The sequence below is a fragment of the Somniosus microcephalus genome, chromosome 4, assembly GCF_052327205.1.
Source record: "Somniosus microcephalus isolate GS21.2 chromosome 4, FLI_Smic_1.0, whole genome shotgun sequence".
Taxonomy (NCBI): domain Eukaryota; kingdom Metazoa; phylum Chordata; class Chondrichthyes; order Squaliformes; family Somniosidae; genus Somniosus; species Somniosus microcephalus.
In genome coordinates, this window is record NC_140990.1 from 202,190,784 (window position 1) to 202,216,527 (window position 25,744).

The following is a 25,744-nucleotide window of genomic DNA, read 5'->3' on the forward strand; positions in this document are numbered from 1 at the left end:
CCGAATGGCCTGTTTCTGTGTCATATATCCTATGTAATCGCATTCCTGAAAAGCCCTTCCGGCAACACAATTTCTTTCCCATCACAACATTTATCATGTAATTTGCATAACTGTACAATTTTCAATTTGTTTACCTTACTTGCTACAGCTTTGCTAATATTTCTCGGTGTCACTACAATGTCATTGCATACATTTTCTGCTGCTATTGTTTTTCATGTCCAGCAGTTCTGTGGGCAGATATTTTGGTCAGAGTAAGACAGACCCATCAATGCAAATAAGGCAATAAGCATGGCAGGAAACAATGCCAAGAGTTAACAATGGTGTGTATGACTGAGAACCTGGTAGAAGATCCAGAAGAAGTTGCACCACTTAAATAATAGCATATAATAAAGGCAACTCATGAATATTACTGTAAAGCACTCCCGTGCTCACTGATCTACATTGGCTCATGATCTAGCAATGCCTTGAATTTAAAATTATCATACTTGCATTTAAAACTCTCAATGACCTTGCCCCTCCCTAGCTCTGTAACGTCCTGCAGCGCTACAATCCGCCATGAACTCTGCATTCCTTTCATTCTGGCCTCTTGCACATCCCCGATTTTCATTACTCCACCATTGGCAGCCATGCCGTTAGCTGTCTGGGCCCTGCACCCTGGAATTCCCTCCCTAAATCTCTCTGCCTCTCTACCTCTCCCCCTTTATGATGTGCATTAAAACCTTCTTCTTAGACCAAGACTTTGTTCACCTGTCCTAACATCTCCTTATGTGGCTGGTGTCAAATGTTGTCCGATGACCATCTTGTGAAGCATCTTGGGACATTTTACGACACTAAAGGTGCTATACAAATGCAAGTTGCTGTTGCCAAGCAGCACAGAATATATATGGAGACGATTACAATGATTAACAATGTATCGAGACCTGATCTGTAAAATAGGCTTTCATTAATTATGGTGGTGCCCAAATATTGCACATTCCACAGGTGCATTAAAGAACCCTTCAGCATTTAGACCAACTGGTTGGCAGCTTTGCTTGGACACTTGCTAAGAAAAATGATTACAGGTGTAGTGGCTGTGGGTTTTTTTTTAATGCTATTTTTCCTTCCAGGAAAGGAAATTGCATTTCCGGAAGTATAAGTTTCTAAGCTACCTGTTCTCACAATTTTGCTAATAGGTTTTAAATTTAAATTAAAAACTGGCTTTTCTCTTTTTTTGAACGGAGGACAACAGATCAGTTGTTATCTGACTGTTACACTGAAGAATCATCGAACTGAGATGAATTCTCTTCTATACAGTATTACACAGCTACCTTGTGTAATGCAATGTCTTCCCTTATGCAGGAGATGGCACTCCATACAACCAATACCCTTTTCTCCCTCTCAGCTCTGAATATTACGCAATGAATGATGAGAGAATCGCGTTCTCGCACTTTATATTTCCCCATGTGTAAGGCATAATGCTTTGGACTACGTGCTTTCAACATTAATACATTTTTCAACTGTTAGAGCCTTGGCATGATTCCACAATGATTGACCGCCCTGAGTTTCAGAAACTACAAGGAGGGCGCTTCTAAATCCAAAGAGTTCGGTTATAAAGGAAGAAATTCAAACTTTTTTTTTGGTAAGGAAAGCAGATATCCTAGGTCCCTTGCTCTTCTGATAAACGATCTCAGCTCGATCAATTGATAGCAGGCAATGCTCTGGAGAAAGGTCGACAACAGCCTGATAGTTGGCAGGAGGAATGTAAACCACTATTACACCCCAAGCCACTAAGATCACCTGTTGGGAGTTTCACGAAAAGCAAAATAATACCATACCACGAGTTTGCCGATCGCCAACTTGACTCATGTCCTGCACAAGTTTTCAAAGTGCTGGGAAAGAATTTGAGGATTTGGAAGAGCTCGGTGTCGGAGATGGGCAGTGACTGGACAAGCCGGAGTGTTCCCGAACTCTGAAACCCAGTTGCTGGCTGCAGGATGAGGGGACGGTCGATATTGAGCGCTCTGGGAGTGATGTACTGCTGCATTGCTCTGAATCCACAGGTAAGGATCGGGACCAGCTCCTCTTCTGTCAGGGTTGATCTGGGCAGGAAGCAGCCAGGACCATTGCCATCCCATTAAATGCATCTCAGCTCGGATCTATGCTCTAGTGCTAGCCGTGATATACTTGGCATTGACCGTAAGGTTAACCATTAACATTGTACTTTAGATTGGCTGAATTGTTTTGTTATTCTGTTCTCTAACCTGCCGAATGTTAAGTATATTTCTGAATAGTATTGTTTTGCCTGTTACATTGGTTCTGAGTGATCTAATTCAAATGATAGCAACATATCATTTTGATATATGTCGATAGCAACATATAGCCCAATTAGCTCACATAAATAAGACTTGGTTTATATTTGTGGAAAGCTGTGTTTATTATTTGCAATAGGGTTTATGAACTACAGTAGCTGTCACTGCTCCATCTGCACCCATCAGAGGAGTCTCACTGACAGTTCATATCAGATCGGAAGAAGTAACTTCTTTTCATAGTTTAGTGGTGATTATTGACATACCTGTAATGAAATGATGACCATAAGATTTTCTTACTCCCTCCTCCTCCCCCCCCCAAAAAAAAGATCTAATTACATGTGTTAAAGAAGGAACTTGGGCTCCTCAATAAAATACTTAAATAGTTGTTTTCTTCTGGTTTCCCCTGCAAAGATATTCTGTTTCTGTATCATTGTGCCTTTTTATAAATTTGAGGTTAAAAATGGTGAAGTAACAATTTAGGGCAGATATGGGGGTGGGGGGGGGGGCGGAATCGACATACAAAGAGTGACCAACATTGGGACTGTGAGCCAAAAACCTTAGTCATTCATTTAAAGGAATTGGATAAATTCCAATGAAGGGGAACAATTTGCAGGGAGATGGGGAAAGAGCGAAGGAGGGGTCTAATGGGATTGCTCATTCAGAGAGAGCCAGCACAGGCACGGTGGGCAAAATGGCCTCCTCCTGTGCTGATTCTGATTCCTCCTGATTCTATGATTCAGGATCTAGTTAGATGATGTGATGAGGGTTTAAGATTTTCTTTAATTTTGGGCGGTTGAGTTAAGATGGACTGTGTGATCTCCCTTTTCTGTGTTTATTCTGTGGAAGTAACTGTGGACTGACATAACAACACTCGATAGATTCAATAAGATTCAGTTATGGGAAGGGGAGGTTAACATGATGAGTTATGAATCACATGTGTACATTGTATGGAAGTTATCAGAAGTTTTTATATCATTAAGAGACAAGTGATGTGGCATGTGAGCAAACATTTCTTGGTTGTTAGATATTCCTTTCAGGGACTAGCAGTACATGATTTTTCTCCTGGGACTGCAGCATTTCTGAGGCTGACTGTTCTTGTCTGACATGGGCAGCAGTTTCATTAGGGACTCATCCACAAAGCATTGACAGCAGGTTTCAGGGGAGGGAGTACTGAAACTAAAGGATGCATAAACTCCTCTCATTTTCTGGTTTTATCATTGTCCATTTTTCTTTAAACTAAAGTGTTTAAACTAAAAGTACAAATATGAATTCAAGTAACTATTCATTTCCTCAAAGGGGTACCGAGCAGAATACAAGAGCAGTTCCAAAGGTTTATTTCCATGAGATGTTTTTCTGGATCGCTGAAAAGGGTCTCTTTCTTCTAATAGCATAGATGCATTGAAGGGGAAGCTAGAGAAGTACATGAGGGAGAAAGGAATAGAAGGACATGTTGATAGGGTGAGATGAAGTCAGGTGGGAGGAGGCTTGAATGGAGCATAAACACTGGCACAGACCAGTTCAGCTGAATGGCCTGTTTCTGTGCTGTAAATCTATGTCATTCTATATAATTAGAAGGCTGGCTTGGCTCAGTCAATGGCATCCTTGCCTCTGAATCAGAAGGTTGTGGGTTTTACGCCCTACTCCAAGATTTGAGCATGATGTAAGATGCCACTTCAGTGCAGTGCTGAGGTTATTGGGGGTTCAGGTAAATATTAAAGCTCCTATAACATTAATCAAAGAACAGATGAGTGGGGGCATGGGGGTGTTCCTACTGTTTCATTGCTGTATGCGGGGATCTTGCTGTGCATATCATGGCGGCTGTGTTTGCTTACATGGTAACAGTCATGGCACCTCAATGAATTCATTGTACATGAAGCACTTTTAGATGGAATAAGGTGTTACATAAATTCAGGTCTTTCTTTTGTTTCTGCCTGTGGAAGTGATGTGGCTGATGAAAGAGGTATGGGGTAAAGTAGATAGAGAAGGGGTGGCACCAGTGATTTCCTGCCCAGATGCCATCCCAGCTGTTCTGGTTTGCATCATCTCAGGGCAGGGGCTGAATGAAGGGTGCCTCTTGCTAATTTGCAAGGAGGAATTGCTGGTGAAGTTTGAGCCTCCATTTGTGGACTCGGGAAGGATCAGACCTGACCATGCAAACACCTTGCTCCCATCACCACCAGCATCAGCTTCTCCCCCCTTTCAAAACACAGACTCACCTGCAATATAAATCCAGCAAAATGCTGGCCCTCTTTGTCAAGCAGCTAGACTCCTTCAAGTTATCATTCTGGAAGAAGGACATGGAGGTGACACAAGTCCGGTTGCAATACTTGGATAAGACAACATTTGTTAATGTGATTGTCACCACTTCAAAGTTTTTATGGTAGAGGCGGATAGAGAATGTACACTTTGGGAGTGGAGGGTCTCTTAAAAGCACAGAACTAATACTAGAGGGTTGAGGGGCATAAAATTGCAATTTTTATTTGGAGATGGCCAAGAGCCATAAAGAAAGCACTATCATTACACTGTGATGAGATTTGGTGCAAGGGACCTTTTGATATGATTTACCTCACAGTATTTTGTATTTAGAAACAACTGAGTAAGATTTTCAAAACATCTTTTCCTGAAGAGAGTGCTCCTTTAAGAACTATTAAGTAAAAGATTATTTGGCCTAATGAGATTACTGTGATATGCCATTGTGACATTGCAGTGCCATGCACTGGTTACAGGATAGGGGTGGATCAGAGTTAATTCATAATTTGTGGCCAGTGAAATTATTTGGAAATCTTAAAAATAGTTTTAGTGAACATAGATGCAACTGGAATAAAAACAGAACGTTCTGACGAAGGGCCATCGGCCTGAAACGTTAACTCTGTTTCTCTCTCCACAGATGCTGCCTGACCTGCTGAGTATTTTCAGCATTTCTGTTCTTATTTCAGATTTCTAGCATCTGCCGTATTTTGCTTTTGTATAGATGCAACTGGATTTGTTCCCAATAATATGCTCCAGGAAGCGACATAGGACAGAACATAATGCACTGTAAGATGCAAACCTAGCTTCTGAACAGACAGAAACAAATATTAAAATACAACCTAGTCCCCATACTGATAAACATAGCTCAGGGAAAGGAGCAAGCTTTCATCTTTATCTTCCCGCATTAAGTTTCATAGCGAGGTCTGCAAAAGACAGTTTCTTGATCGTGTCATTGCAGAGATCCAAGTGATTGGTGGATTGGGTGAGTGGGTGTGTGGTATCTGTCTCAGACTTTGGAGTTATATTACACCCACCATGCACCAGTGTTTCTGGAATACTTCTAATAAATTGCTATTAGAAGTTTTCCAAAAAAGTTCAACTGCTGCAACTTTGTGGGTTTCTAAAGTTTCTCCAACAGACATTTTCTTTCATTTGTACCACATAAAAATACCAGTATCCTGCTTTAAAGGGACAAGCTCTTCATGAGACAGCGTTTGGAAAATCTCTCTCTGTTTGTTCACAAACACAATGGCTGGGAATTTCCTTGGAGCTGCTCCTGTGCCACGCTGTAGCTTTGCCAGAAGTGTGTCGGAGCAGCTCGGAGGAAATTCAACCCCAATATGATGCACATCATATCGCGTGTGATAGTATCATGGTGAAAATGAAACAGTCAAACTGGCCCTTAAATGAGAAAACATCTGTTGAGCTTTTTTTTCTTTTAAATAAAGATAGTGCTCCTTTATAAACAGAACTAATTAAACTGTATAAGTGTAACTGTCCAAACAACAACCTGTTCTATGGACAGGTACATAATGAGAGCCAGGACATTCATTTAAAATAAATTTGAGGAAGAGGTAGGAAGAACTTGTACTGTATGCGGCACTCGGTCATATCCTCAGGACCATGACCGGAAAGCCCTGCAGCGGGTAGTCAAAACTGCCCAACGCATTACCGGCACCCGGCTACCAACCATAGAACATATATATTAGAAACGCTGCCTACGGAGGGCACGGTCCATCATCAAAGACCCTACCCACCCCAGCCACAGTCTGTTCGCCCTCCTACCATCTGGAAGACGCTACAGATGCATTCGCACCCGTACGACCAGATTTAGGAACAGCTCCTTTCCCAGGGCTGTCATCCTACTGAACTCCACAAATAAACACTAAAGCCTGCACATCTGCCGATGCACTTTATTATGGTCATATTTATGCTAATATATATGTACAAATGTATGTTGAAATGTTTAAGTGTCCTAATCCAAATTGTACACTCTCGGGAGCCGCAAGCCTACATTTCGTTGTACTGCACTTGTGCAGTAACAATGACAATAAAAGTTGATTTGATTTGATTTGATGTCCCAAAGCACTTTGCACCCAATTAATTACTTTGGAAATGCAGTTACTGTTATGTAGGGAAATACGGCAGTCGAACTGTGTACAGCAAAATCCCACAAACAGCAAATTACTGTACAAAAAGCAGAAAAAACTGCATATGCTGGAAATCTGAGACAAAACCAGAAAATGCTGGAAACACTCAGCAGGTCAGTCAGCATCTGTGGAGAAAACCGAGGGATTAACACTTTGGGTGCAAACCCTTCATCAGAGCTGCTGCTGTTTTTTTGCTTTTTGTTTGTATTGCTGAAATGAATTCACAGGCGAAAGTGTTGATTTATTATACTGGATGTAGAATTTCCTGATAATAAACTGGAAATGATTTGTCAGTAAGCTTGCAGTTCTGACAGGTTGAAGTAGTTAATCCTTCAGTGTGAATATTAACATACAGAGCTACCACAGAGAAAACTGGCAGTTCAGCAGCAAAAAAAAAATAATTAAATCATTGAGTAACATTTATAGTACTCCCTGTTTATTATAAAATGTGACAAGATATCCTGGAGTGGTTTTCAGATAGTAATTTAATCTTTATTAAGGTTACAAGAATTCCCTTGTAAGTACTCTCAGGTATCTATTCTCTCTGTAGTCCCTTTTAACTAACCTATAATCAACAACCACAATAACAGAAACCGAAAATATATTGATGGAATACATGCACCACATTTAGCAGATTTTATATTTATCGATGTGACAAAGTTGTGTTGTGCAAATATTTGAGACATTTATATCTTGGCATAGAGGCATGGGGGTAATTTTTACTAGCAGCAGCGAGTGGGTTTGAGAGTGGGTGGGTAGTTAAAAGTGCTAAAATTGACAGCGCACTGGGAAGCCCACTCCAACCCACTGATTTCCGCATTTAACTGCAGCACGTTAGGCTGTGTGCGAGCACCCCCTTCAGCAGAGGCGGGTTGCTAATTTCAATATGTTAATAGCTCATTAAGAGCGATATTAACATTGGTTTTGGGATTTATCTGTGGGTGCACGGGTTTCCCGGGCTTCCTGGAACTCGCCAGTGAAAGTAAGACGAGAGCACAGCGGCAATTGAGTGGGCTGAAGAAATAGCAGGCAAGTGAAAATGGGAGACCCCTTAGGCTGTAATTACATATCATCCATGTGTATTGGCACAGCACTAAGAAGAAGCTGTTTATCCCTCCATTAACTCCTTCACCTCTTCACTTCTTTGCCCTCCCATCTTTTTGGTCAGGCGTTCAGTCACCCTTCCTAATCTCTCCCCATTGCACAGTATCCATTTCCCCATCTCTTAACGATTGGGAGGCACCTTGGCACATTTTTTTCATTGAAGTCGCTATCTAAATATAAGCTGTTATCGGAAGGTGCATGAGTTGAAAAGTTGAAGAAAGGGAGAAAATGATAAAAGTGAGGCGAAGCAAATGGCACATTTTGAGGCTATGATGGGAGTTTGTGAAGTAAATCATTGTTTAAATTTTTTAAATTCATGCGATTAATTCATTTTTCTACTCAATAAATAATAATTTCATTGTGATGCTGCACAGTACTTCTATTCCAAAAAGATAGGCCTGGCAGGATTGTTTTTCTCCCACTCCCAAAACAATGTTTGAAGTTTTAGTGAGTTTATTGTGACTTTTTTTTAGCAGCAAGGACCTTTTATACTTTCTGTTAATTAAAACAATAAATTTGATTAAACATTTTTGTAGAAGCAGTACTCAAGTGCTGCCCAATGGAGTCAGAAACAATAGGAAATTGTACAGCCGTCTCACACTAACTCAGGTAATTTCACCTCAATACACTTAACCTGTATATCTCTTAGGCCTTGAACCTAATATGTTAAAAATGATGTTCAAAGGCTTCCTGCGAGGAGTTAGCGAGTCATACGGAGCAGCAAGATCCCAAGTTCGATCCTTAATCTGTGCAGAGTTAGGTGCTCTTGGCTATAGCAGTGGAAGGGTACTACAATTGGCCTCAGCAGCCCTGAGTCAAGGAGGCTAAAATTCAGTCAGGGTTTTCCGCTCATGATCACGATCCATGACCCTTGTTGGAAGAGCACCTGAGTGCGGACAGGATTGAGCTCGGCTGTGATGTTTCTTGCGCTCGAGTAGCCTGCCAACATTCACACATGAATAACGGTAACTAAAGTGAGGTATTGGAGGACCCCTGGCAACTCTGGCTCCACAATTCTGGCAAGAAGTCAATGGCTTCAGCAGAGGAGGGGAGAAGAGAAAATTGGCAAGAGAAAGAAAAGTATGTGAAAAAAGAGGAGGATCCTTATTTAATTGAGAAGAGATTAACTGTGAACCCCCACATGTTGAGTTCCCAATCTAGTCCAGACCTTTAGGGATGCAGTGAAGGTGCTTCCCGGAGGTTTGGGTGGAAAGGACAGAGTCATAAAGTGATACCAACCCATGGCATCCTTGTGCATTGCTACCTGCCAGGAAAAATGGAAACAAACTGATTAGTAAGAAAAGTGAGATGTCTCAAAAAGCTAATGAAACAAAAATGTTATATATTACAGTCTGTCTGGTTGAATAATTTGCATTTTTGTGACTAATTTCTCACTCCTCAGGGGAGATGTACAGCGACAGCACGGCAGGGCAGATGGCACTGCTGTCTTCACACTGAGGAGAAATCTCGCTCAACTCTTAAAAAGACCGTTCTATTTATAGCTTTAAAAAAATCTATACAGTAGCTGAGTAATTACTTCAATAAGTATTTGAGATTTGTTATTTTCCAGTAGCAGGGTCAAGGAACCCAAACCTCACACACAACTCAGCATTCTACTTTGGGCTGAGAGATCAAAATTTATTCAAATCTCCATCCCCAGAAAGAGGATTTTCAATGTAGCAGGAAAGAGCTGCTCAGATGGTGGTGATGTTACTGGGTAATATGCAAATGATGAGACGTTGAATGATATAGTTTTAATAAAAATATATCTGACTGCCTTTAAGCTCACAAAGGGAACTAATTTAAGTTTGTAATCTAATGTCAGGATTCAAGTAATATTTACAAACAATTCTTCCAGTTTAGTATAAAGTTTCAATTACAATACAGCCTGCTAATTCGTTCCCAGTATTATTTTAATCTCACTTGGATTCCCATGTTACACAAATTATTTCTTGAAAATGTTGTGTTCTTTCCAGATTAATGCTGATGATGTTATTACCAAAGAAGAACAGATATACCTCCTGATTGGGGAAAAGGCAAACTGTGACCTAAATATATTGAATCAAACTGAAAAAGGTAGGACATTGCTACAGTGTTTAATTTGTTTCTCCATCAAACAGGTCTGTCAGTTCTGAGTACAGATTATTTTTTTTTTGATGAGAAATCGGAGAGAAGGGCCAAGGTCCATAGTGCACGGCGCATCAAGACTGAAAATAGTAAGAGAGAACACAAAATAAATTGAGAAATTAATAGTTAGCTGATACCAATCTTTGGTTTTAAAAGACTGTAGGTTGTTGGAGGAAGAGCAATTTAAGAGAGGGAAGTTCCTTGAATTTTGAAGTCGTGGAAAAGAATGAGTTAGTGTATGAAACAATGTGATAAGTCTTCATTTTAACACTGATGCTGACAGGAGGACGTGTTTAGGATGGTATACGGGATTTTAAGGGTGCATTTACAGTACAACGGTAACATTAGTGCCACATGGTTTTGCTTTGCGCTGACACTGAAGTTATACTATAAATGCAGCCGAAACCTGGTGTCAGGGCACGACTGGTCACTGGAATGAAGCATAGTGACACTCCCTGGAGGAAGGAGTTTCACTGCAATTCAAGAGAAACTTCTTTACCCAGAGAGTGGTTAGAATGTGGAATTTGCTACCACATGCAGTGGTTGAGGCGAATAACATAGATGCATTTAAGGGGAAGCTAGATAAGCACATGAGGGAGAATGAAATAGAAGGATATGCTGTCAGGGTTAGATGAAGTAAGGTAGGAGGAGGCTCATGTGGAGCATAAACACCAGCATAGAGCAGTTGGGCCAAATGGTCTGTTTCTGTGCTGTACATTCTATGTAATTCTATGTAACTCACTTCAGAGTCAGCTCAGGCCTTCACAGGCAACTTACATTGTACAAGTTTACTATGTGAAGCCAAAACTGTTTTGCACCTGCCATTAAACCTGTGGTGTGAATGCACTGCAAGAGCAACAAGGCTTAGAAATTCAAAGGAGCAATCACCATAGTAATATTGATGAAACAGAGGAAGGCAAGAAAGGGTGAGGGAAGTGATATTGGAGTATTGAGTTAAGGGAGTTGATAATCAGATGACTGTAAGGTAGTATATAACTTAATAAGTTCACAGCTTGCCAGAGATAAAGGGTATCATGGGATAGTTAGCATAGAGGGCTATAGTAAAGGAGGAAGTGTAGGAACCGCAGAAATGGATTGGGCGTGACTCGGCAGAAGGGTTAGAACATCTTGCGTGAAATGAGAAAAAAATAGCTTAACAATACAGTTCAGTACTAATATCTGTACAGTATGAATTTATTGTGTGTGATGAAAGCTAACACATGGTCTAGATTAGTTCATTAGGATTCTGCAGACCAATGTTAAGCAAGCAGAATGTGTTGTCAGTTTAAGACAATTTAAGAACCATCAAAGGACCTGTGTAAATAATTATAGCCTAGTTTGGAGACTTGTCTGGGTTGGTTTGCTATTATCCTGGAAAGAGTGTGAATGTTTAGAACTGTTTACAATGTTTATCTTATCTTTATGGGACTATCCACATTGCAACTAGAATGCCATCTACATTCCAGCCAGAATTAAGTATTTGTGATGCAACATTACTATTTACTGGTATAGTAGCATATGACGCATAAGGATCACATGATGATAATCTCAGACTTGATAGGTTCAGACCAAGTCATTTGACATTGCTTAGAAACTGTTCTTGAGCTGTATAAATAGGATCACTTTTAGTAGTTCTTTGATATTCTGCACTAAGAACTTGCTTCGATTGGTTAGTAGTTTGCAGACCCCAATGGATGTCGTACCTGTAAGTATATAAGATGTGTAGACTTGCTTGTACTTTCTGTCAATACTAATAAAACAAACAAGTTAATCTATCTGGCATGCAAACCAATATAATCTGGATTAATCTACTCAATTGTTCAAATTCTGAGAGAAACACTTCAGAATTAATAGCACCATAGTGGGAAAAACACAGAATGTAAGTGTAAGAGATATACACTGTTGATACACTCCACTAACAATCCATCAGTATCAGATGCCAAGCCACAGGAGATAGTAAAAGGGGATGTGGCGGATTCGTACTGAGGTAAACTGGAGCACAAATCCTGTGTGCAACAGTACAGGACTATACGGATTACGAAAATGTTGCAGTTGTAAATTTGGAAAAGTGCAGATAATTTAGAAGCAATTGTTTTGAGTTAGTGGAAATTGATTGTTTGTCTTTGTTACAATCTAACTTTGACTCTTGTCTATACTTATTTGGAATATAATGAGGCTTACACTGGCTAATTTATACCATCATGAGAAGAGTGAATTAAAATTATATTTATCAACTTAAATAAATGTGTTACCTTGGTAATGATATCTTCAAATTTGTTTAGAATCAAATTAAATAAACAGTATTCAGATGAGCACAGATTGAAGAGTCAGTGACCCACAATTAACAGATTAAAAGTCATCAATCTGCCTTACTGAGGCCCTGCAAAAGAATGCAATTTTTTTTTAAAAGATGAGGTAGGTTTTTGACTTTACCACCTGGGCATTAAGCATTGCCTGTGCGAAACGCAGGAAGGAAAATCTGTCTGGGAGGATCGCAGGCCAGCAATAGAACCATCCATTGAAATTAATGGGAGGAAAATCCGACGAGATCTGTTAGGGGCGTGCAACCCCCACCCCACCGCACTACTGTGCTCCGCATTGGTGATGCTTAATGCCCCAACGGTAAGGAAATCTACTCTGCTATGTTGGAACTACATTTGATCCACCAGCACAATTCCTTAATACTTTGTGGAGACATTAGCCTTGCAGCACTGTATGAAATATATATCCAGTGTTTAGACTGATGATGGAAAATTATCAGTTTTTTGTAAAGAGTGAACCTGCTTTAGACTTGCACTATCTCTCCTCGGAACTGGGAAGTTGATCCCAGCAGCACTGGTAGAGGTTAGCTAGTACTAGAATTTTCAATCCAATTACATTTGGAAAATAAGCTCTGGTAGGAAAGGAATTCGTAACATTAAGATATGTGGGGCTGGAATTTCCTCTATGATCTTACCCGATGTCTTGGGCCATTTCCGTCCTACCCAGCCTTCTTATTGGTGCTCCCTGGAACCATCTGGTGGAATGTGGTGGTAGATCTAGGATAGCAGCAGTAATGGCCTTGAAGAGGCCTGGTGGAGGGGGAGGGCGTAATAGAGGCCTTCTCTCTCTCCATTTTGGCTCAGTGTACTTACTTTTTCAGGCCTTGGTCTTGGGATTATCCTGGTGGGGATCCTGCCAAGAGCCCACCCTGTATCTATGACTTCCAACATGGAAAAATGCATCCTGGTTGCAACAGGACTGGGGGGTGGGCCAAAATCCTGCATTGCCACTACCCCGGCATTACCAGCAATTTCCAGCCTGTGATGTTTTGACAGATTTGATTTATAATGATTACTTTAGAAGTAACTACACATTAAAAAATGTTTTTATTCATTCTCAGGATGTGGGCATCACTAGCAAGGCCAGCATTTGTTGTTTATCTCTAGTTGTCCTTAGAAGGTGGACCTTCTTCTTGAACCGCTAACGGTTTGATACAACTGAGTGATTTGCTAGGCCACTACAGAGGGCAATTAAGAGTCAATCACATTGGTATGGGACTGGAGTCACATATAGTCCAGACCGGGTAAGGACGACAGGTTTCCTTCCCTAAAGGACATTAGTGAACCAATTGGATTTTTACGACAATCCAACAGCCACAAGGTCACTTTTACTGATAACCGCTTTTTATTTCCAGATTCTTTAAGCTCATTTCAAATTCTCAAATTGCCATGGTGGGATTTGGACTCATGTTTCTGGTTTATTAGTTCAGGCCTCTGGATTATTAGCGCAGTAACATAATCACAACATTACTGTGGTTAAAATATGGAGCTCACTAGCCCAAAGAGTAGTTGAGACGAATAGCCTAGATACATTTAAGGAGAAGCTAGATAAACACAAGGGAGAAAGGAATAGAAAGATATATTAATAGGGTGAGATGAAGAAGGGTAGGAGGAGGCTCGTGTAGAGCCTAAACACCAGCAAGGACCTGTTGGGCCGAATGGTCTGTTTCTGTGCTGAGAATACAATGGAATGCTATGTAATGACTGTACTTTTTTTTTAAAAATCCACCGTTCCTTGTTGTTTTCATGATAAAAAATAGACTTACATTTGATCTCTGTGTTTGCTATTTTTGTAATTAATCCTGCAAATTTTCAATGTCACTTTGCTTAATATTCACATTGCAGACCTTCCCCACCACTTAACCTACTTGCCGCCAATGAAAGTCTATACAAGGGACATTAGGGGCTTGTGAATGTGTTGGTTATGAAACTGATTTTAATGGACAGTCTGAGCATCTCATTAATTATAAAAGTAGGGGTAGAAATTGGGCTCCTGTGCGCCTCCCGATAGCACCTCCAGGGGCGCTAACGGAGCGCAAATGGGTTTGCGACCAGGCGCGGCGATATCAACGCCTCCCGCTAAATTCGGCGGGAGCTTAGCGGCAGCGGTAAGACGTCGCGCTCTGATCTCCTATGCCCGGAGATTGTGACGTTATTGCCGTGCACAGCGCCCTGGCAGCGCCCCAGATGAAAAATTCCCTCTTGCCCCCCTGCTTGTGCGCCTGCCATTAACAATGACAGGTAGAGGAGGCAGCTTTTCAGTTGGATGTCCCCTGGAGGAGCGCTATTTAAAGGTGTCCACATCTGGTTTAGTTTTCGTCGGCCAACAATGCTGCGTTGTTAGCTTCACATAGGCAAAGAGGCCTTTCGCCCGATTTGAGCGTTTTGCATTTTAACGAGTGTTCTGGCACATAAATATTCTTCAGTTTCATTGAGGGGAGATTTGAAAGTACAATATTTGTATCCTTTCATGGGGGCTGTACTGACACTGGACCACGTCCCCCAGCGTCAACATTGGAGGCAACTGAGGCACAGAGAAAGAGTGCAAAATGTGGCCAGAGGTAGGAGGGCCAACAGGGCTCTCAACCGGAGGCTGAACCACCCAGGGTATTCCGGCAGCAGTTCTCCTACATGATTTTCACTGAGGACCAGTGTGTTAGAAGGCTCCGCTTCAGCAAGGACGTGGTCACAGAGCTCTGCCACCTCCTGCAGCTAGACCTCGAGCCTCAGATCAGGACCACCACGGCTCTCTCAGAGCCAGTCAAGGTCACCGTCGCCCTCAATATCTACACCAGCGAATTAGTCCAGTGTGCGACAGGCGACATCTCCAACATCTCCCAGTTTGCCATCCATTGCTCCATCCGCCAGGTCACAGATGCTCTGTACAGAAGGAGAAGGGACTACATTTCCTTTCCCATGACCAGAGAGAAGCAGTGCAAGCGTGCAGGGCACCATTGACTGCATCCATGTCGCTTTGCGGGCACTTCATAACAATCCTGAGGTATTCCGTAATCAAAAAGGCTACCACTCACTTAATGTGCAGTTGGTGTGCGACCACACATAAGAACATAAGAACATAAGAAATAGGAGCAGGAATAGGCCACTTGGCCCCTCGAGCTTGCTCCGCCATTCAATAAGATAATGGCCGATCTAGGGCTCAAAGCCACATCCCAGCCCGCTCCCCATAACCCTTCACTCCCTTATCTTGCAAAAATCTGTCTATCTCCACTTTAAATGTATTTAATGACCCAGCCTCCACAGCTCTCTGCGGCAGAGAATTCCACAAATTTACGACCCTCTGAGAGAAGAAGTTCCTCCTCATCTCAGTTCTAAAAGGGCGACCCTTTATTCTGAGACTGTGCCCCCGAGTTCTAGATTTCCCCACGAGGGGAAACATCCTCTCTGCATCTACCCTGTCGAGCCCCCTCAGTATCTTATATGTTTCGATAAGATCACCTCTCATTCTTCTAAATTCCAATGAGTATTGGCCCAGCCTGCTCAACCTTTCCTCATAAGTCAAACCCCTCATCTCTGGAATTAACCTAGTGAATCGTCTCTGAACTGCCTCCAATGCAAGTATATCCTTCCTTAAATAAGGAGACTAAAACTGTATGCAGTACTCAAGGTGTGGTCTCACCAATACCTTGTACAGTTGTAGCAGGACTTCCCTGCTTTTATACTCCAACCCCCTTGAAATAAAGGCCAACATTTCATTTGCCTTTTTGATTACTTGCTGTACCTGCATGCTAACATTTTGTGTTTCATGCACAAGGACCCCCAGGTCCCTCTGAACTGTAGCATTTTGTAATCTCTCTCCATTTAAATAATAGTTTTATTATTTATTTTTCCTGCCAAAGTGAATAACTTCACACTTTCCCATGTTATACTCCATCTGCCAAATGTTTGCCCACTCACCTAGCCTGTCTATATCCCTTTGCAGATTCTTTCTTGAGTCCCCTGCACAACTTGCTTTCCCACCCATCTTTGTATCATCCGCAAACTTGGCTACTTTACACTCGATCCATTCATCCAAGTCATTAAAGTAGATTGTAAATAGTTGGGGCCCCAGCACCGATCCTTGTGGCACCCCACTAGTTACTGTTTGCCAACCAGAAAATGACCCATTTATCCCGACTCTCTGCTTTCTGTTAGTTAGCCAATTCTCTATCCATGCTAATATATTACCCCCAACTCCATGAGCTCTTATCTTATGCAGTAACCTTTTATGTGGCACCTTATCAAATGCCTTCTGGAAATCCAAATACATCACATCCACTGGCTCACCCTTATCCAGCCTGCTTGTTACATCCTCAAAGAACTCCAACAAATTTGTTAAACATGATTTCCCTTTCCTAAAACCATGCTGACTCTGTTTGACTGCAGTATGTTTTTCTAAATGCCCTGCTACTGCTTCCTTAATGAAGGACTCCAGCATTTTCCCAACGACAGATGTCAGGTTAACTATTCTATAGTTTCCTGCTTTCTGTCTCCCTCCTTTTTTAAATTAGTGGTTTTCCAATCCGCTGGGACCTCTCCAGAGTCCAGGGAATTTTGGTATATTGCAACCAATGCATCCACTATCTCTGCAGCCACTTCTTTTAAGACCCTGGAATGCAGGCCATCTGGTCCAGGGAACTTGTCGTCTTTTAGTCCCATTATTTTACCGAATATTATTTCCTTAGTGATAGTGATTGTCTTTAGTTCCCCACTCCCTATGGCCCCTTGATTATCCATTATTGGGATGTTGTTAGTGTCTTCTACAGTGAAGGCAGATGCAAAATATTTGCTCAGAGTCTCTGCCATTTCCCCATCCCCCATTATTAATTCCCCAGTCTCACCCTCTAAGGGGCCAATGTTTACTTTAGCTACCCTCTTCCTTTTTATATACCTGTAGAAGCTCTTACTATCTGTTTTAATGTTTCTTGCCAGCTTACTCTCATAATTCATCTTCTCTCTCTTTATTATATTTTTAGTCATCATTTGCTGGTTTTTAAAAATTTCCCAATCCTCTGGTCTCCCACCAATCTTGGCAACATTGTATGCCGTCATTTTCAATTTGATACACACAGCGAATCCTGACCGTCAATGCCCGCTATCCTGGCAGCAGCCACGATGTCTTCATCCTGTGGCAGACCGGTGTGCCAGCTCTGTTCCAGCCACCACATCAAGCTTGCGACTGGCTGCTGGGAGACAAGAGCTGTACGCTCTCCACCTGGCTCATGATTCCCCTCCACAACCCCAACACTCCTGGCCAGCACTCATATAATGAGAGCCACGGTGCCACCAGGAACATCATCGAGCAGACCATTGGAGTGCTCAAGCAACGGTTCCACTGGCTTGACTGCTCGGGAGAAGCCCTCTAGTACTCGGCTGAGCGGGTGTCACTTTTCGGCATTGTCTGCTGCATGCTGCACAACTTGGCCATTATGAGGGCGCAGCCATTGCCACCAGGCATAACTCCACCACCTCAGGAGGAGGAGGATGAGGTCGAGGAAGAAGAGGAGCAGGAAGAACAGGAGGATGAACAGCAGCGACAGAGGAGGCAGCCACTCAATCAGCGTTCTGCAAGGTCGGTCCATGACCGCCTCATCAGACTTCGTTTCCAGTGACTTTGAGTCCTCTTTCCAAGCACGTCGCCATCATTCCATCACTTTGTGATTCCATATGACACCCCAGAACTGAAATGAGACACAGCACCAAATCTGCAACATTCCAGTAATAAATTTATCAAAAACCATTAACCACATATATACAACAACAATATTGACTAATCACCCCTGTGCAAACCCTTGCCTCCCCTCTTTACAGCCCCCTTTCCTAATCTAGTGCTCCTATGTCATGTCTCCCCAATGGCTGCAGCAGGCCTGGTGGAAGGCTGCTGAGTGTCTGTGCCAGAGACTACAGATGGCCTTGCAGGACGCCCTCGACCAGCTCTGGGTCTAGAAGGCCCGGGTGTACACTGCACCACCTCAGGATGGGCAGCGGCAGTCTGGGCTGGCTGGATAACACCCCTTTAAGAGCTAGAAGGAACCAGTGTGAAGGATCATTGCTGAATGCATTGCACCTGAAATTCATTAGCGCTCTGCTGGTATCGCCCCTATAGCACGCCACTGAGGTCATTAGCGCTTGATTCAGTGTCCCACTTCCTCCCTGGGGCGCTAACACCCAATTTAGTAGAAGTTCAGAATCCTTAGTGCCTGGTGCTAAATTTTCAAAATTTCAAAAGTTGACGCCCCAAACAGGGCAATACCTAAGTTCACCCCCATAATCTTTCCATTACGGGAAAAATAATTTTCAGCCAAATACATTGGTTATTTTCTCCCAGCTGGGTTGCTTTATTTAAACTGGAACATTAATCCACTGAGTATGGAATCCACTACTTGTCACTGTACAGAGGAGGAGTGCCACTGCCCCTGTGCTGAAAATCTTACATAGGATATATGGGACAGAAACAGATCATTCAGCCCAACCAGTCCATGCCGGTGTTTATGCTCCACAAGAGCCTCCTCCTGTCTTTCCTCATCTAAATCTATCAGCGTAACCCACTATTCCCTTCTCCCTCATATGCTTGTCCAGCCTCCCCTTAAATGCATCGATACTGTTCGCTTCAACCACTCCCTGTGGTAGCGAGTTCCACATTCTCACCACACTTTGGGTAAATAAGTTTCTTCTGAATTCCCTATTTAGCATAACTTGCCTACTTTTCAATTCAATCCCTCTAGAAATAAACCCTAGTGCTTGGTTTGCTTTTTTATGGCCTTGCTAACCTGTGGCACAACTTTTACTGATTTGTGTATTTGTATTTGTTCCTCTACCCCACCTAGACTCGCACCCTCCAAGTGATAAGTGACCTCCCTATTCTTCCTACCAAAATGTAATACCTCACATTTAACTGTGTTGAAATTAATTTGCCAATTATTTGCCCATTCTGCAAGTTTATTAATGTCCTCCTGTAATTTGTTGCAGTCCTCCTCAGTATTGACTATCGCCCCCCCCCAATTTGGTGTCATCCGCAAATTTAGAAATTGTGTTTTTGATTCCAATGTCTAAATCGTTAATGTAAATTGTGAACGGCAGTGGTCCTAGCACTGATCCTTGTGGAACACCACTACCCACCTTCTGCCACTGTGAATAGCTACCCTTTACTCCTACTCTCTGCTTTCTGTCCTGAAGCCAGCCAGCAATCCATTCTGCTACTTGTCCCCTGACTCCGCATTCTCTGACCTCATTCATCAGTCTATTATGGGGTACCTTATCGAAGGCCTTTTGAAAATCTAGATAAATTACATCTACAATCACAAATTAAATCTAGAGTTTTGCCTGGAATTGTCATGACTTGATGATTGTGTTGGTGAGAGAACCATGGAAACTTACTCTTTATTTTTAGTGAAGCTGTAAAAGACTCATTACTATCCCATCTGTTTGCCACTGTTTTGTTATGTCTGTCATGGTTTCAAATAATTGTACATTGAATCAAGAATCAAGTCAAAAATGTACTGCGATATTGGCAACGTAAAGCTTACCCATTTATTTAACAATCTTCAGTCATTTGTTGCATTTTTAATTCAAATGTATCAGAGTTATAACTGCCAGTAACAGTTCCTCACTGTCTACTTCTAAAATTAAAATTGATCCCTCACATACATATAGGCCCGTATTTTCCGACCCCCACGGGTGTGTACGAGCTGTGTACGCACCCGTTGGGGCCTCGTAAGTGCCGGTTTCAGGCATGCAAAGTGCATGCCTGAAAACCGGCACGTCCGATCTGTCAAGAATCCTCTTGACAAATCATCCGCCTGCCCTAGAGCTGAGCCTGCGCGGGGGGAGAGTTCTGCTTTCTGCAGGACCTCCGCCCGCTGAAAACCTTTATAAATCTTACGCAGAAAAGTTTAAAAAAGTAAAAAAATATTTTATTTTTACACTCAGGACTGGCAGCTCAAGATGGACTGGAAATAAAGGTTCTAAACTGGGGGAAGGCCGATTTTAATATGATAAGGCAGGATCTGGCCAAAGTTGACTGGGATCAGCTACTTGTAGGAAAATCCATATCAGAGCAGTGGGAGTCATTCAGAAAGGAAATGGAGAGAGTACAGCGCCAACATGTTCCCGTAAAGGTCAAGGGTGGGACCAACAAGTCCAGGGAACCCTGGATGTCAAAGGATATACAAGAATGGATTAGGAAAAAAAGGGAGGCTTTTGGTAGATACAAAGGACTAAAAACAGAGGAAGCCCTAGAGGAGTATAGAAAGTGCAGGGGGATACTTAAAAAAAAGAAATTAGGAGAGCGAAGAGGGGGCATCAGTGCTGGGTCCCTTGCTGTTTGTAGTGTACATTAATGATTTAGATATGAATGTAGGAGGTATGATCAGTAAGTTCGCAGATGACATGAAAATTGGTGGAGTGGTAAATAGTGAGGAGGGAAGCCTCAGGCTACAGGACAATATAGACGGGTTGGTCAGATGGGCAGAACAGTGGCAAATGGAATTTAACCCTGAAAAGTGTGAGGTGATGCATTTTGGGAGGACAAACAAGGCAAGGGAATACACAATGAATGGTAGGATCCTAGGAAGGACAGAAGATCAGAGGGACCTTGGTGTGCATGTACATAGATCCCTGAAGGCAGCAGGACAGCTAGAAAAGGTGGTTAAGAAGGCATATGGGACACTTGCCTTCATTAGCCGAGGCATAGAATATAAGAGCAGGGAGGTTATGATGGAGCTGTACAAAATGCTAGTTAGGCCACAGCTGGAATACTGTGTGCGGTTCTGGTCGCCACACTATAGGAAGGATGTGATTGTATTAGAGAGGGTGCAGAGGAGATTCACCAGGATGTTACCTGGGCTGGAGCGTTTCAGCTATGATGAGAGACTGGACAGACTGGGGTTGTTTTCCTTAGAGCAGAGAAGGCTGAGGGGGGACCTGATTGAGGTGTACAAAATTATGAGGGGCATAGATAGGGTAGATAGAAAGGAACTTTTCCCCTTCGTAGAGGGGTCAATAACCAGGGGCATAGTTTCAAGGTAAAGGGAAGGAGGTTTAGAGGGGATTTGAGGAAAAACTTTTTCACCCAGAGGGTGGTTGGAATCTGGAACTCACTGCCTGAAAGGGTGGTAGAGGCAGGAACCCTCACAACATTCAAGAAGCATTTAGATGAGCACTTGAAATGCCATAGCTTACAAGGCTACGGACCAAGTGCTGGAAAATGGGATTAGAATAGACAGGGCTTGATGGCCGGCACAGACACGATGGGCCGAAGGGTCGCTTTCTGTGTTGTATAACTCTATGACTCTATTTATAATTTTAAAATACTTTTAAAAAAGGTAAGTTTATTTTTAGCCCCGTAAAAAACTACTTATTTTTTCAAAAAATTTAATTTTTGTTTAAAATATTTAATTTAATGTAATTTTAACTAATTTTAAATACGTGATTTAAAAAAAACATGATTTAATGTTTTACTGTGTTTTTTGAGTGATCCCCATTCATAATTTATTCATCAGTCTATTATCGAAGGCCTTTTGAAAATCTAGATAAATTACATCTACAATCACAAGAGACTTGTCAAAAGTGTGAAGGGCGATTCCCTTCTTCCATTGGTTTGCCTGGCCCATGTGATCCCAGGGACGCTTGCGAACTGCCTGCGCCCCTGGGATACCTGGGCCTCTGTGCGCGCGCACCAGGAGAGGAAGTGTTGGGACTTACGAAGCCAGCAGGTAAGTTCGTAGATTTTTTCCAGATTGGAGGCATCTGATTGGAAAATTCGGGCCATAGTTTTTTTTAAATCACCAACTTAATCATAAACTTGGCTCCAATAACTTTTTCTCTGCCATTCCCACAAATATCACGATGCGGGCCCATGGAACATTCCAGGCTCTGGTTACACCACCCCCCCTCCCCCCACATACTTCTGGAATGCTACCTGTCCAGCTAACTCTTAATGTTCCAAGGCCTGATATAAAGAAAATCTTGCATTCATATAACGCCTTTCACGACCTCAGGATGTCCCAAACGCTTTACAGCCAATGAAATACCTTTGAAATTTAGTCACTGTTGTAATGTAGGAAATGCAGCAGCCAATTTGCGCACAGCAAGGTCCCACAAACAGCAACCTGATAATGATCAGATAATCTGTTTTTAGGTGTTGGTTGAGGGATAAATATTCGCCAGGACACTGGGGAGAAACCCCCTGCTCTTCTTCGAAATAGTGCCATGGGATTTTTTACATCCACCTGAGAGGTTTAACGTCTCATACAAACGACGGCACCTCTGACAGTGCAGCACTCCCTCAGTACTACACTGGAGTGTCAGCCTAGATTTTGTGCTTAAGTCCCTGACTTGAACCCACAACCTTCTGACTCAGAGGAGGAGAAAGGTAGAAACTGAGTCTTTGGTTGATAAAGAGCCCCAAATAAAAACAAACAAAATGTGCACATGCAGGAGATCATTTCTGATGTACAATTTCCAGGCACCCCCAACAAGCCTGCATAGCCCCCCTGCCATTCTGTAATTTAAATCAACCATTTAGCAGAAGATTCACAGGTGTAGGAGGAGAAACTTTGGCAGAGGCAGGGCTTCATTCTGATTCTGACAAAGACTCCTTGTAATTATCATGGTTAGTTACTCGACACCAACAACAACATAAAAAGTTGCAGACCTCAGTAGGAGTGGTAACCAACCCTCAACCAAGGATTCTCCTCCACCGTTGTCGACGGGGCCCTCGACCGTGTCCGTCCCATTTCCTGCACTTCTGCCCTCACCCTTCCCCTCCCTCCCGGAACCATGATAGGGTTCCCCTCGCCCCCACCTTCCATCCCACCAGCCTCCACATTCAATGGATCATCCTCCGCCATTTCCGCCACCTCCAGTGCGATGCCACCACCAAACACATCTTCCCCTCCCCTCCCCTTTCAGCATTTTGAAGGGACCGTTCCCTCCACGACATCCTGGTCCACGCCCCAATCACCCCAACATCCTCTCTCCTTCCCACGGCACCATCCCGTGCAAGCACAGGAGATGCAACACCTGTCCTTTTACCTCCTCCCTTTCCACTGTCCAGGGCCCCAAACACAACTTACAGGTGAAACAGCGATTTACTTGTACTTCTTTCAATCTAGTATACTGTATTTGCTGCTCACGATGTGGTCTCCTCTACATTGGGGAGATCAAATGCAGATTGGTTGATCGCTTTGCTGAACACCTCCGTTCAGTCTGCAAGAATGACCCTGAGCTTCTGGTCGCTTGCCATTTTAATTCTCCGTCCCACTCCCACTCTGACATCTCTGTCCTCGGCTTCTTACAACATTCTAATGATGTTCAATGGAAGCTCGAGGAACAGCACCTCATCTTTCGATTGGGCACTTTACAGCCTTCCTGACTCAACATCGAGTTCAACAATTTCAGATTATAACCACTACTCCCATTTTTTCAGATAACAGGTGCTGGTCATGATTCTGCTATTGTCATTTACAGCTCCTCTAGACCCACCTTTTGTTTCTTTACTTGTCCGATTAACACCCTTTTTGCCTCGCACCATCATCTCTTTTGTCATTTAATTTCTCCTGCCTCCCACCCCATCACAGACCTTCCCTTTTGTTCTTTCCTCCCCTCCCCGCTTTCCCTGCCTCTGTACTTGCTTAAAAACTGTTACATCTCCAACTTTTTCCAGTTCTGACGAAGGGACATCAACCTGAAACGTTAACTCGGTTTCCTCATCTAAGTCATTAATATAGATTGTAAATAGCTGAGGCCCAATCACTGATCCTTGTGGTACCCCACTAGTTTCTGCCTGTCAACCTGAAAAGGTCCCGATTATTCCTAGTTCGCCGTTTTTTCTCTTCCTCCTTTCTTAAATAGCAGGGTTATGTTTGCTACCTTTCAATCCTTGGGGACTGTTCTAGAATCTGGGGAATTCTGGATGATTAATACCAATGCATCCACTATCTCCGCAGCTACCTCTTTTAAAACCCTAGGATGCAGGTTGTCAGGTCCAGGGGATTTGTCGCCACTTAGTCCCATTAATTTCTCCAGTACTATGTCTTTACTTATACTGATTTCTTTAAGTTCCTTATTTTCTCTAGACCCTTGGTTTCCCATTATTTCCGGAATGTTTTTTGTGTCTTCTACCGTGAAGACAGATACAAAGTATTTGTTTAATGTCTCTGCCATTTCCTTATTGCCCATTATAATTTTTCCTGTCTCTGCCTCTAATAGGCCCACATTTACTTTCACTAACTCTTCCTATTTACATACCTACAGAAACATTCAGTCTGTTTTTATGTCTCTTGCTAATTTACTCTCATTCTTTTTTCTCTTTCCTTATCAATTTCTTGGTCCTCCTTTGCTGAATTCTAAAATCCTCCCAATCCTCAGGCTTACTACTCTTTTTGGCAACATTATAAGCCTCTTCCTTTGATCTAATAGTATCTTTAACTTCTCTTGTTAGTCACGGTTGGACCACTTTTCCTGTGGGGTTTTTGTGCCTTAAAGGAATGTATATTTGTTGTAAATTATGTATTCATTCTTTAAATGCTAGCCATTGCTTCTCTACCATCATACCTTTTAATGTAGTTTCCCAATCTACCTTAGCCAACTCACCCCTCATACCTGCGTAGTTTGCTTTGTTTAGATTGAAGACCCTAGTTTCAGATTTAACTAAATCACTTTCAAACTCAATATAAAATTCTATCATATTATGGTCACTCTTCCCTAAAGGCCCCTTTACTACAAGGTTATTAATTAATCCTTTCTCATTGCACAATACAAGACCTAAAATAGCCTGTTCCCCAGTTGGTTCCTCAACATACTGATCTAGAAAACTATCTTGTATACATACCAAGAATTCGGCCTCCACCCTATTATTGCAAATTTGGTTTGTCCAGTCTTTATGTAGATTAAAGTCCCCCATGATTACTGTATTACCCTTGTTACATGCGCCTCTAATTTCCTGATTTATACACTGCCCTACATTACAACTACTGTTTGGGGGCCTATAAATAACTCCCACCAATGTTTCTGCCCCTTGCTGTTTCTTAGTTCCACCCAAACTGATTCTACTTCTTGCTTTTCGGAGCCAAGATCCTTTCTCTCTACTATCCCATCCTTTATTATCTGGGCTACCCCTCCTCCTTTTCCATTTTGCCTATTTCTTCTAAAAGTTAAGTATCCTGGAATATTTAGTTCCCAACCTTGGTCACTTTGCAACCACGTCTCTAAAATGGCTATTAGATCAAGCCTATTCATTTCTATCTGCGCTATTAATTCATCAATTTTGTTGTGAATGCTTCACGCATTCAGATATAATGGCCTAGAAATTGGGTTTTGGCTTAGCCAGGGCTTTAGCGCCGGAAGTTAGTGCCGGCGCTAAGTCCCCCTGCGCGCGCCAAAAATTCAGTAGCGCCGCGCCCAAACGGCTGCCGGCGCTACTGAAGGGTCTTAGCACCTGGAAAAGGGCGCTAACTGCCATTTAGCGCCGCAATTCCGGCGCTGCGGCACCCGATGCGGTGCGGCA

The 25,744-nt window shown here is 42.5% G+C and overlaps 1 protein-coding gene across 1 annotated transcript in view; it reads left to right on the forward strand.

Annotated features, from left to right (window-relative positions):
• Nucleotides 1–1,712: 1,712 nt before the first annotated feature.
• LOC147120139 (parathyroid hormone 2 receptor-like) overlaps nucleotides 1,713–25,744 on the forward strand; it is a 144,419-nt gene continuing 120,387 nt past the window's right edge. Inside the window, exons 1-2 of the mRNA XM_085983820.1 lie at nucleotides 1,713–2,039; nucleotides 9,769–9,868. Coding sequence (XP_085839946.1) covers nucleotides 1,974–2,039; nucleotides 9,769–9,868 — 166 coding nt within the window. The 5' untranslated portion in view covers nucleotides 1,713–1,973. The remainder of the gene's footprint in view (nucleotides 2,040–9,768; nucleotides 9,869–25,744) is intronic.